The sequence below is a fragment of the Notamacropus eugenii genome, chromosome 6 (genome assembly GCF_028372415.1).
Source record: "Notamacropus eugenii isolate mMacEug1 chromosome 6, mMacEug1.pri_v2, whole genome shotgun sequence".
Taxonomy (NCBI): Eukaryota; Metazoa; Chordata; class Mammalia; order Diprotodontia; family Macropodidae; genus Notamacropus; species Notamacropus eugenii.
Genome location: NC_092877.1, coordinates 77,908,599 through 77,921,268, shown reverse-complemented (window position 1 = coordinate 77,921,268; position 12,670 = coordinate 77,908,599). Strand labels below are relative to the sequence as shown.

The following is a 12,670-nucleotide window of genomic DNA, read 5'->3' as shown; positions in this document are numbered from 1 at the left end:
TTCAGGCGGTGTTCTGTGGATTCCTTGAATATTTATTTTGCCCTCTGGTTCTAGAATCTCAGGGCAGTTTTCCTTGATAATTTCATGAAAGATGATGTCTAGGCTCTTCTTTTGATCATGGCTTTCAGGTAGTCCCATAATTTTTAAATTGTCTCTCCTGGATCTATTTTCCAGGTCAGTTGTTTTTCCAATGAGATATTTCACATTATCTTCCATTTTTCCATTCTTCTCTCTTTGTTCTGTGATTTCTTGGTTTTGCATAAAGTCATTAGCCTCCATCTGTGCCATTCTAATTTTGAAAGAACTATTTTCTTCAGTGAGCTTTTGAATTTCCTTTTCCATTTGGCTAATTCTGCTTTTGAAAGCATTCTTCTCCTCATTGGCTTTTTGAACCTCTTTTGCCAATTGAGTTAGGCTAGTTTTCAAGGTGTTAATTTCTTCAACATTTTTTTGGGTCTCCCTTAGCAGGGAGCTGATCTGCTGTTCATGCTTTGACTTCATGTCTCTCATTTCTCTTCCCAGCTTTTCCTCCACCTCTCTAACTTGATTTTCAAAATTCTTTTTGAGCTCTTCCATGGCCTGAGCCCATTGGGTGGGCTGGGACACAGAAGCCTTGATTTCTGTGTCTTTGCCTGATGGTAAGCATTGTTCTTCCTCATCAGAAAGGAAGGGAGGAAATGCCTGTTCGCCAAGAAAGTAACCTTCTATAGTCTTATTTCTTTTCCCTTTTCTGGGCATTTTCCCAGCCAGTGACTTGACCTCTGAATATTTTCCTCACACCCACCTCACCTCCTGATCCTCCCAGCCCGTGTTTGGGGTCTGAGATTCAAATGCTGCTTCCAGCCTCAGGGCTTTTGGCGGGGGCAGGGCTGCTATTCAGTATGAGATTATGTTCTGGTGCTGAGGTCGGGGCAGGGCCACCTCTCAGGCTCAGTTCCCTCAGGGGGTTTATGCACAGACCTTCCGCAATGGATTCAGGCTCCCGCCCGCTTGGGGAGCCCCTGTCTGCAGCCGCCTCTCAGCTTCTACCTCCCGGGGGGGGGGAGGGGGGCCTGAATTATGGGGGCACCCCACTCCCCTCTCGACCCGCCAAAGAGACTCTCTCACCCACCCCTGTCACCTGTGGGTGGAGGGACTTGTGCGGCCGCTGGAGATCCCGTCCCTGAAGCCTGCTCGGATCTGTTTCTCTCGGTGCCGCAGCCGTGGCCGCAGCAAGTCTGGGCTGGGCTTTGTGTCTGCAGTGCGAAGGACCTTTTGCGAGAGGTTTGCGGATCCCTCTGTGGGTGGAGGGACCCGCGTGGCCGCTGGAGATCCTGTCTGTGAAGCCTGCTCGGATCTTTTCCTCTCGGTGCCGCTGCCGCGGCAGGGCTGCACTCAGCTCCCAGTCCCGGCGCCCAGTCCGCAGCGCGAAGGACCCCCCCCTCCCCGCGAGAGGTTTGCAGGTCTCTCTGGAACAGAAATCTCCCTCGCTCCAATGTTCCGTGGCCTCTGGGTGCGGAATTCGCCGTGAGTTACTTCCCTGTAGCCATTCTATGGGTTGTGGGTTCAGAGCTATGTGTATGTGCGTCTTTCTACTCAGCCATCTTGGCTCCGCCCCCCGAGTCTCTAGAAGTTTTATTTTTGAGATCTCTTTCAGAGGGTGATCAGTGAATTCTTTCTATTTCTGTTTTACCCTCAGGTAGTATCAGGCAGTTTTCCTTGATAATTTCTTTGAAGGTGATGTCTAGGCTCATTTTTTGATCATGGGTTTCAGGTAGTCCCAATAATTTTTAAATGGTCTCTCCTGGATCTATTTTCCAGGTCAGTTAGTTTTCCATTCCACATTGTCTTCTATCTTTTCATTCTTTTGATTTTGTTTTATAATTTCTTGATTTCTCATAAAGTCCTTAGCTTCCATTTGCTCCATTCTAATTTTTCAGAAATTATTTTATTTAGTGAACTTTTGGACCTCCTTTTCCATTTGGCTAATTCTGCTTTTTAAAGCACTCTTCTCATTGGCTTTTTGGACCTCTTTTGCCATTTGAGTTAGTCTATTTTTAAAGTGTTAATTTCTTCAGCATTTTTGGGGGGCTGCTTTAGCAAGCTGTTGGCTTGTTTTTCATGATTTTCTTGCATCACTCTCATTTCTCTCCCCACTTTTTCCTCTACTTCTTTTGATTTTCAAAATCCTTTTTGGACTCTTCCATGGCCTGTGACCAAATCATATTTTTCTTGGAGGCTTTAGACGGTAGGAGCTTTTGACTTTGTTGTCTTCTTCTGCTTGTATGTTGTAAGCAAAGTAAGATTCTGTAGTCTGATTTTTTTTCCCACTGTTTACTTATTTTCCTAGCCAATTGCTTGACTTTTTAACTCTTTGTTAAGGTAGGACTCTGCTTCCAGTGTAGGGGGTATACTGTCCCATGCTTCAGGAGTTTTGTGCAACTATTTTCAGAGATATTCCTAGGGACCTGTAAATTTTCAGTTCTTACATGGTGGTATGATCAAAGGAGATGTGTTTACTCTTCTCCTGGCCTGTACTCTGTGAGTGACCACAAGCACTCTTTTCTTCCTTCCAACTATGATGACTAACACCCAAGACTGTGACTCATCAAGGCACGGGCAAAGCAAGAGAATACTACCACAGTACCAGCAGAGAGATCCCTAAAATTCCCTTCTGATCAGCAACTCGATCTTCTTACTGTCTTTGGGCCGAGAGCTCTGGAAGCAACCACGGTTACTGCTGCTGCCACTATCCTAGGGCTGGGGCCAGACCATGCTTCTCCCTCATGCAGTTACAGCAGACCTTTCCTACTGGCCTTCTAAGTTGTGTTTGGTATTTGTGGGCTGAGAAGTCTGGAAACTGCCACAGCTGCCTGTGATTCAGTCCCTCGAGGCCTGTTCCAGGTTTACTGGGGAGCCTGGACTGTGCTGGCATGTTTTGTTCTGGATTGAGCTCCTCTCTCAGTCTGGTGGGACAGACCTTTCCTGTCGACCTTCCAGGTTGTCTTGGGTTGGAAACTAGTTTGACTGTCATTTGTGGGTTTTGCTGCTCTAGAATTTGTTTAGAGTAATTTTTTTACAGGTATTTAGAAGGGCTTGGGAGAGAGCTCAAGGAAGTCCTTGCTTTTACTCCACCATTTTGGCTCCACTCCTGACCCATTCATCTTTTGCGTTAGATTATTTAATTTTCAATTAACTTTTAGTCTGTGCTCTTATGGCCCTTTATTAAATGTAATTTTTATTGCATCATGGTGTAAAAAAGGTGTATTTAATATTTCTGCTTTTGTGCATTTGGTTCTGAAGTTTCTGTGCTCTAATACATGGTCAGGTTTTGTAAAGGTGCCATATACAACTGAGAAAAAGGTGTGCTCCTTTATATTTCCATTCTGTTTGCTCCTAAGAAGTAGCATGTCTTAACTTTTCTTAGATTCTATTCATCTCCTTGATTTATTTCTTATTTATTTTGTGATTAGATTTATCTAGTTTTGAGAGGAGAAAGTTGAGGTCCCCCACTAGTGTAGTTTTACTATCTTATTTCTTTCTGTAATTCATTTAACTTTTCTTTTAAGAATTTGGATGCTATACCATTTTATATGTATATGTACATGTGTGCATATATGTGTAAGTATGTATATGTGTATATATACACACATACATACATATACATATATACACATAAATACAGAGAGAGAGAGTATTGATATTTCTTAAATGCTTATGGTTGCTTTTAACAAGATATAATTTCCCTGCTTATCCTTTTTAATTAGGTCTGTGTTTACTACCTCTGCCTTTTTTACTTCAGTTGAAGCATAATGGATTCTGCTCTAGTCCCTTGTTTTAACTCTATGTGTGTTATCCATTTCAAGTGTATTTCTTGTAAACAACATATTGTTGGATTCTGGTTTCTAATCCCATTCTATTATCCATTTTCTATTTTATGGGTGAGTTCATCCCACTCACATTCACAGTTATGATTGCTAACTGTTCATCTCCCCCGCCCCCCGCTCCTATTTTCTTGTGTTTATCTTTCTCTTTTTATCCTGTCCCTCCTCCAAAGTTTGTTTTGTTTCTGACCACTGCCTTCTTTTATCACCACATCACCATTTCTCTTATCCCCTTCTCCTCCTACTTACTTCCCTGTTGGGTAAGAAAGATTTCTATTGCCAGGTGAGTATGACTATCTATTTTCTTTGAACCAATTCTGACAAGCTGAAAGTTCAAGTGTCACTTGCCACTCCTCTGTCTTCCTCTCTATTGTGAAAGCTCTTCCTTGCCTCTTTTATGTGAGATAACTTACCCCATTATACTTCTCCCTTCTCCCATTGCATCCCTCTTTCTCACCCTTTAATTTTATTCTTTTGAAATCATCCCATCATAGTCAACTTGCACCTGTGCTCTCTATGTATACTCCTTTTAACTGCTCTAATAATGGTAAGGATCTTAGAAATTACAAGTATCATCTTCCCATGTAGAAATGTAAAAAGTTTAACATTTTTGAATTCCTTATTTCTCTTTTCTGTTTTCCTTTTTATGCTTCTCTTGAGTCTTGTATTTGAAAGTCACATTTTCTATTCAACTGATCTTTTTTGAACTATTTCATTAAATGCCCATTTCCCCCCAAGGGATTATACTCATTTTTGCTGGGTAGGTGATTCTTGGTTTTAATCCTAGCTTCTTTGCTCTCCAGAATATCATATTCCAAGCCCTCTGATCCTTTAATGTAGAAGCTGTTAAATCTTGTGTTATCCTGACCATGACATATGATATTTGAGTTGTTTCTTTCTGTGCTGCTAGCAGTGTTTTATTTTTGACCTAGGAATTCTGGAATTTGGTTAATATTTCTGGGAATTTTCATTTTGGGATCTCTTTCAATTTCTACTTTGCTCTCTGGTTCTAGGATATCAGGGCAGTTGTACTTAATAATTTCTTGAAAGATGATGTCTAGGCCATTTTTTTAATCATGACTTTCAGGTAATCCAATAGTTTTTAATGATCTCTTCTTGATTTATTTTCCAAATCAGTTGTTTTTCCTATGAGAGAGTTCACATTTTCTTCTAGTTTTTCAAAAACTTTGTTTTATTGTTTCTTGAAGTCTCATGGAATCATTAGCTTCCAGTTGTACAATTCTAATTTTTAAGGATTATTTTCTTCAACTCTCTCTTTACAACTTCCTGTGTTGTCTTAGACTGGAAGAATGTCTCACTTTTTGTTTGGTATGCTACTCCAAAATTCAATTTGATGTGTTATTTTAAAGTTGTTTGAAGAGGAATGTTGGTGCATCTCTGCTGTGTCATCTTGGCTCTGTCCCCAGAACTCCTCTCCGCCTTTCCTCCATCAATTATTACCCTATCTGTAGCATGCTTTTCATGTTCATTTTCCTATTAGATTGTAAGTTCCTTTCTTATCTCTAGTGCTTAGCAGAGTGCTTGGCTCATAGTAGGCACTTAATAAGTATTGATTGATTGGCTTAGAGGGAAAAAAATGCATTTTTCACAAGGAATACACAGATACCTACAAAAATGAAAAGAAAAATGAAGGATAAGAAATGCTAAGGAAAATGAAATAAAAGCTCTGGAGGAAAGAATCGGGAGAATAAAGAACTTAGAAGGAAAAAAATGTTAAATTTATTCAAGTAATAAACTCCCTGAAAATTAGAATAGACCAAACAAATCAACAACTCCATAACACAGTGTGAAATACTGTAGCAAGATCAAAATATTTTGAAAATGTAAGGTAGCTGATCATAACCACTTGGAAATTGAAAAACATGTCAAGGCCATGCCCTTTAAGAAGAATTGGACTCCTGGAAAGTGTATTTTTTTTTTAAGACCAGAACACTATTTCAAGAAATCATAAATGAAAGCTTCCCAGATCTCTTAAAACCAGGGGGCACAGTAAAGATTCAAGTAATTCACCTATCACTTCCTGAAATATTGCCCTCCCCCCAAAAAAATCCCAAGGGTATCCTTGTTCAATTCTAGAGCATCTTTGTCCATGAAAAAATATTGCAAGCATCCACAAAGGAATTCAAGTACCAAGGAACTACAATCAAGATCACACAATACATGGCAGCCTCTGCCATAAACGTTAGGAGATCTTGGAATACAGTACTGAGAATTGTAGCTTTACCTGCAAAGCTGAATATCGTCCCTTAGAGGGGAAAAATAGACCTTTCATGGAATAGAAAACTCCAAGAATTTCTGATATGAAAAGACTAAAGCTGAGTAGGAACTTTGAAATACAAACCAAGAGTCGAGAGGAACTGTAGGTAATCCTGCTGGAACAATTGAAAGGGTGTATATGATGCAATGCAATGCAATGCTATGCTCTAATAGGAGCAGAAGAAATAGTTGTTCTCTCAGCTTTAATGTCTTCAGTGAGACTGGAGGAGTTAAAATCTGGGTGTGGGTTCTGTTCTGAAGATAAGAGGAAGATGAATACTCTAGAAAGAGATAAGTGTAGAACTTGCTCTTGTAATTGGACTATGTAAGAAAAGTATACAGAAATGGAGGAAAGAAATTGGGAAGGCACATCAGGTAAATCTCACTCTTTCTGAAATAAAGGAAAGTTGAAAACACACCTACTATGGTTTACAAAAAAGGGAAAGTAAGAGGGGATAATTATGGAAAGAAGAGTGCAGTAAGAAAGGCATGATGATACCATGGAAGTAGGAGCCTCTAATAAAGCAGAACTCCTGATCCTGAGGGGGAGGTTAAAAGGGAAAGAAAAGAATTAGTATCTAAGAGGGAGGGGAATACTTATAAACTGGACAATGACCGAACAAGGGAAGGAAGAAAAAAAATTAATTAGAATCTAAGGGGTAAGGAAATAACCATCAACTGGAGAATGGCAGAACAAATTATATTATATGAATGTAATGGAATGTTATAATGTATGATGTTGTAAGAAATGATGAAAGAGAATTTCATAGACACCTGAGCAGTATTCAGAGTCAAGTGAACAGAACCAGGCCTACCATTGTACGATGACATAAAGATTGTAAAGAAAATAACATTGGAAGATTTAACTAATCAGTGAGGTGACCAGCCCCAATTCCAGAGGACTAGTGAAAGATGTTCTCTATTTCATGAGAGAGAGGTGTCATGGAGTCAAGGTTTCTAAAAGATATATTCATTTTTGGACATGGGCACCATGGATTTCTTTTGTCTGACTTATTCTCATTTGTTATGAGGGATTTTTTTCTCTAGAGAGTTGATGAGAAGTAACTAGCACAGGGATGCCCCCTAAAAAAGTGCTATTGAAACATTTTTCAAAATGTTTTAGTGAACAAAAGGAAGTGTAGACACAAGTTTTGAAACTAATGTATGGAATTTATTACAAGCTTCTTTAAAAAAGTGTTATAAAATGGTGATTCATGGTTTCATATGCAATCCTCTTTTTATATTCTGTATATACAAGAAAATATTATTTTAGTATTTAAGTTCATAATTTTTAAAAATTAAGACAGATAAAGGTGCCCAGTTTTCTAAAAAGCAAAAACTGTTATGAAACCCTTTATAAAAAACAATTACTTCTTATAAATGATGAGCAAACTAAAATTCAAGTCTCAGAATTGTTATCATTGTTCATTCCTTTCAGTCATGTCCTACTCTTCATGACCCCTTTTGGATTTTTTTGAGGGACAAAGATAATTGAGTGGTTTGTCATTTCTTTCTCCAGCTCGTTTTACAGATGAAGAAACTGAGACAGACAGTTCAGCTACTTGCACAGGGTCACACAGATAATAAGTGTCAGAGTCTGGATTTGAACTGAGTCTTCCTGATTCCATTGCTGCCCAGTCTCAGAATTGCCTTTTTATGAAAGAGGCAGCATGGGTCAGTAAAGAGCACTGAACTTAGAGTCAGATAACCTTGTTTGTGTCCCAGCCCTGACACTTTCCAGCTATATGAACATAGACAAGTCATTCAATTTCTTCGAGCCTTAGTTTGCTCATTAAAAAAAATGGTTTCATTAACATCTGTACTATCTTCTTCACAGGTTGTTTTAAGAAAAACACTTTGTAAACCCCCTAAGGTAGCATATAAATACTGCATACATATATATATGTATAAAAACATAGTTTGATCTCATTTTATACATTCACGTATTCCTAGGGAGGAAAAAAGTATTTAAGAAGTATATGTTCTGTGATCTGGAATTATACTCAAAGGGTTATAAAACTGTATATACCCTTTGACCCAGAAATACACTGTTAGGTTTTTTTCCCCAAGATGATCAGGGAACAAGGAAAGAAACCTGTGTATTCTAAAATAGAAATTGTAGTTCTCTGTGGTGTCAAAGAACTAGAAATTTAAGGAATGCCCATCAATTGGGGAATGACCAACTAAGTTGTAGTATATGATTGTGATGGAATACTACTGCTGTAAGAAATGATGAGCTGGTTGATTTTAGAAAAAAACATGGAAAGACTTGCAGGAAATAATGAAGAGTGAGATGAACGGAGCTAAGAGAACATTGTATACAGTAAGTAATAGGAATAATTGTGTTTAAGGAATAATTGTGAATAGCCAAACTATTCAGAGTATTATGAATGCTCAAATCAACTACAAAGGACCTATGAAGGAGGATGCTGTCCATTCCAGTGAAAGAACTGATAAATAGGAGTATGCACAGTATGGTTTTATATATATAAATGTGTCAGTAGTTTGGGAGTGGGGGAGACAGTTTGGCACTTAATATGTAACCAAAAAACAAGTTTAATTTAATTTTAAAAGATATGCATGTTCTATTACCTATTCCCTATGTATGATGTTCCATCTCCTGCCTTTATGCAAATTTTCCTCATATCTAGAATACTGTCCTTTCTCTGTTTCATAATATTTTTCAAAATTCAGGTGTCATTTCCTCCTATACAAGGCCTTCTCCGCCCTTTCCCACCCACTTTTACTGGCACACTCTTACTTTGCATATACTTAGCCATTACTTGTGTAGGTATTGTATCGTGTGTAAGCTCCACGGGGGCAGGCACTGTTTCATTTTTTATCTGTATCCTTACTACTTAGTTCAGTGACTTGCACATAGAAGACCCTTAGTGTTTGCTGAATTTAATTTAAGTGCAATCACATTTCCTGACTTACAGCATAGCTTCAGGGGTCTGTATAACATAGAGAATATTTTTTGTCAAGAAGTATTGAAAATCTCAATTTAAACCCTAAAATTTACTTCTAGGAGCATTGAGGTTTTTTTTTTAACCGAATAGTCTGTGGGCATATAATTCACCCACACAACCTCTACAAAAGACGATAGGTTCCTTACACCACTTACGTAGTCTTTGCTTGGTCAGTAAAAGCAAATATATATGAAAATATATTCCACTTAGGAAATTTTCATACACTGCATTGGATTTGAATAATTAGGCAACTGTATTGACTGTATTGACATTGTTCTTATTAGTTAGCTTTCTTGCTAGCTAGAAAAGTTGTATAGAGATGCTTTTTAGTCGTTGAGGTGGTTGTAATCCAGTGAATTTGCGTTTCTGTGATGTTGTTAGTAGATATGCACCGTGAATTTTGGCCATAATTTGTTTAATACTTTAAAAAAAATTTCAGCTGAAAATGACTAAAAGAGGATGGTCCCTATGCTTAACACACCTAGTAAGTGCTTAATAAATACTTGTTTCCTTCCCCTTCTGCTTCCCTTTTCTTGAAATTTTTGCAGTTTCTGGAAAAACTAAGGCTGTATTAAGACTATGTTTTTTTTATTCAGCTATGTCCCTTAAAACATTGGATGAGCATTCTGACAAAGGTGTTACACAACTTGGATCTATGCTTTTTACTAGACAAGTGTCTGGAGCCAGGTAAGCATGTTTGAGAGACGTGATTTGTGTTTTGAATTTGGCTTTTTAAGTTTGATGTTTAATATCTGTATTTTATGTAATATTCATATGTTAAATATATTGTAAAGCATACTTGGAGACTATTGAAGAGAAGACTGGTTCTTTCCAAAAGTACTATTAAGAACTTGACAATGTCATCTAGCCCCTAGTCTCCATTTTTAGATATTTTTAAACTTGAAGCATTCTAGACAGAAGAGCATCTTGTCTATTTTTTAAAGATTTCAAAGTTTAAAAAAATCAAATCTTGGTAAATAGGGAACTAATTATTCTAAGGTGATTATTTTAAGTGATTGCAAGTATAATTTTTTGTGTTGTTGTAAACAAAAATGGTCATTTCACCAGCAGCTTCTAATAAAAAGCAGTCATTGTCAAGGAAAAAGATGGTTTTTGACTTAAGTAGAGTGTGGAATTCTATTTCTGAGAAAATTCACTTGAAAATTTTATCTGTGAATGTTTAATTTGAAAAAAATGCATATAAAATCTAGCTCATTTCATTTAATTTTTTGTTAGGTCATGGAGAAAAAAACTCAAATTAAATATTTTGATGTAACTAGTCTTTATTTGCTTCAGTTAAAGAGTTTACATTTCTTTGTGGAGTAGATAAGGGTAAGGATTTCCTATCAGATGATAAGCTCTTTTACCTTTGATTATTCCATGTTCTTCTTTGGTGAACTTCTGCTGTATGCATCTCAGTTTGGTTCTTTTAAACTTGTCATCTTGACCTAACCTTCAGCTTTGCTTTTGTTTGTTTTTATATAGGTTGATTTTTTTTTTTTAAACTGACTACCAAATGAGTCTAGTGCATAGGATTGTAGGTAAAGAGCTTGAGGGGATATTAGATGGCACTGAGTCTAACCTTTTCATTTTACAAATGAGAAAGGGAAGTTCAGAGAAGGGATGTGACTTGCCCAAGGTCACAGAGGTAGTGACAGAAGGTAGATGAATTGAAGCTCTCTGGTTTCTAAAGAAGTGCCTCTGGTTAACTGAGGCCCTCTGCTCCAAGTGTGCAAAGCCTAAGTCTGTTGATACATAAACTAACCATGAAATAATAAAAATCAGGCATTAGAAACTCTTCTCAAGAGTTGGCTGTTAATAATTGCCTGCCTACCACCCTACCTACTGCCAGTGTGAAAGTGGCAAGTTGGATCAGGGACTTGACTGTCCGTTCTTTATCACTTAGAATGCATACTTAACACAGTGCTGACGACATAGTAGATAATAAATAAGTACTTGTTGGTTGAGTGATGCAAGATATTAAAGTGTGGTTACTGATGCCAGCTAACGGTGGCATGGGCTTGTTTTTAGGGACTCCAGACAGGCACTTACAGTTGAACTAAGACTGTATATTTATAGGAATGTTGATGTATGTGGTTTTGGGGTAGGGTGTGTGTGTGTGTGTGTGTGTGTCTGTGTCTGTGTCTGTCTGTCTGTGTGTGTCTGTGTGTCTGTGTGTGTCTGTGTGTCAGTGTATCTGTGTGTGTATGTGTGTGTATATGTCTGTGTGTGTATGTGTGTATGTATGTATATATATGTATATAATATATCTGATACTTTGCATTAAAATGTGTAGGTGGTGTTGTGTTAATAGCATCAAATGTCTTAAGTAGTTAATAGTTTACCAAATTTTTCCTTTCCAGGGCTGTGCCTCTGGGGATTCTGCAAACTGTGAATGGCTACGCTTTCAAAGGCTTTATGTCACATTCGAATAACTATCCTTGTGCTTACCTCAATGCTGCATCAGCAATTGGAATGAAAAAACAAGATGTAGAATTGTTCATAAAAAGGCTTGATAAGTGCTTGAAGTCAGTGAGAAAAGAAAAAAGCAAAGAGAGTGATGATGACAGCGCAGTTGGTAATTGTAATGTCACTGAAGATGTGAATATTCAAGAAATGACCTTAAGTCTGGATAAAGCATGTGTTCTCGATGAGTGCAAAGAAGTTTATTCCTGACATTTGCAGTGCTTCTGTTTATAGTTTGAAATAAATTTTTAAATATGACTGCAGTGGATAATCATAATTTTTTAAAATTAATCATTCCTTTGAAAATATTTAGTTAATGAACTTGAATAGAGAGTGTATTGAGTTAACAAATGATTATTATCTTTTGATTCTTGGTCAGTTTCATAATTATGCCTCAATCTTTATAATCTTCCATAGAATAAAATACACTTAACATTTTTCTAACTGAAAAGTAGTCAGCTATGCACTTTTATTCAAGTAGTCCTTACTAATGTAATGATAATAAAATTGCCTATAATTCTCTTTGAAATATTTGAGCTGCTCTTTTTCCTGACTGTGCTCCCTTATTTACACATTATATTTGTCTGGTTGTATAGTTAATATTTTGATTGATAAATAGGCATATCCTAAGGAAGGTTGATTAAAAACATGCTCATTATTTTGCTTTTATTAATGTAAATAAAATTTTTAAAAATTATTAAATAAAATTTCAAGAAATAATGAATTTTTCAAATTTTCTGTGGTGACTTTAGTTATTTAATTTTACTTTTTAATGAAATGCTTCCCTGTGGGTTCACAATGTGTGATGGAGTGACCAAAGAACTAGACTGGGAATTAGGAGGCCTGTATTTTCATCCCAGGTTTGTTGTTGTCTGATTGTATAACCTTGAGGAGGTCAATTAATTTCTGGACTTCAGTTTCCTTAATAAAGGAAATTAAAGGTAATATTTAAGATCCCTTTGTGTTCTAAAATTCTTTGATCTCAGATTCCTTGAACAAATATCCTGTATTTTGATACATAAGAAGCATAAGTGATGGTCAACATTAATACTTCCAAAAATACATTTTTATTAAAGCAAATTTTGAAATACACAT

General features: G+C 37.1%; 1 protein-coding gene across 1 annotated transcript in view; it reads left to right on the top strand.

Annotated features, from left to right (window-relative positions):
- SEPSECS (Sep (O-phosphoserine) tRNA:Sec (selenocysteine) tRNA synthase) overlaps positions 1-12,308 on the top strand; it is a 69,115-nt gene extending 56,807 nt beyond the window's left edge. Inside the window, exons 10-11 of the mRNA XM_072620388.1 lie at positions 9,706-9,796; positions 11,473-12,308. Of these exons, the coding sequence (XP_072476489.1) occupies positions 9,706-9,796; positions 11,473-11,785 (404 nt within the window). The 3' untranslated portion in view covers positions 11,786-12,308. The remainder of the gene's footprint in view (positions 1-9,705; positions 9,797-11,472) is intronic.
- The last annotated feature ends 362 nt before the right edge of the window (positions 12,309-12,670 follow it).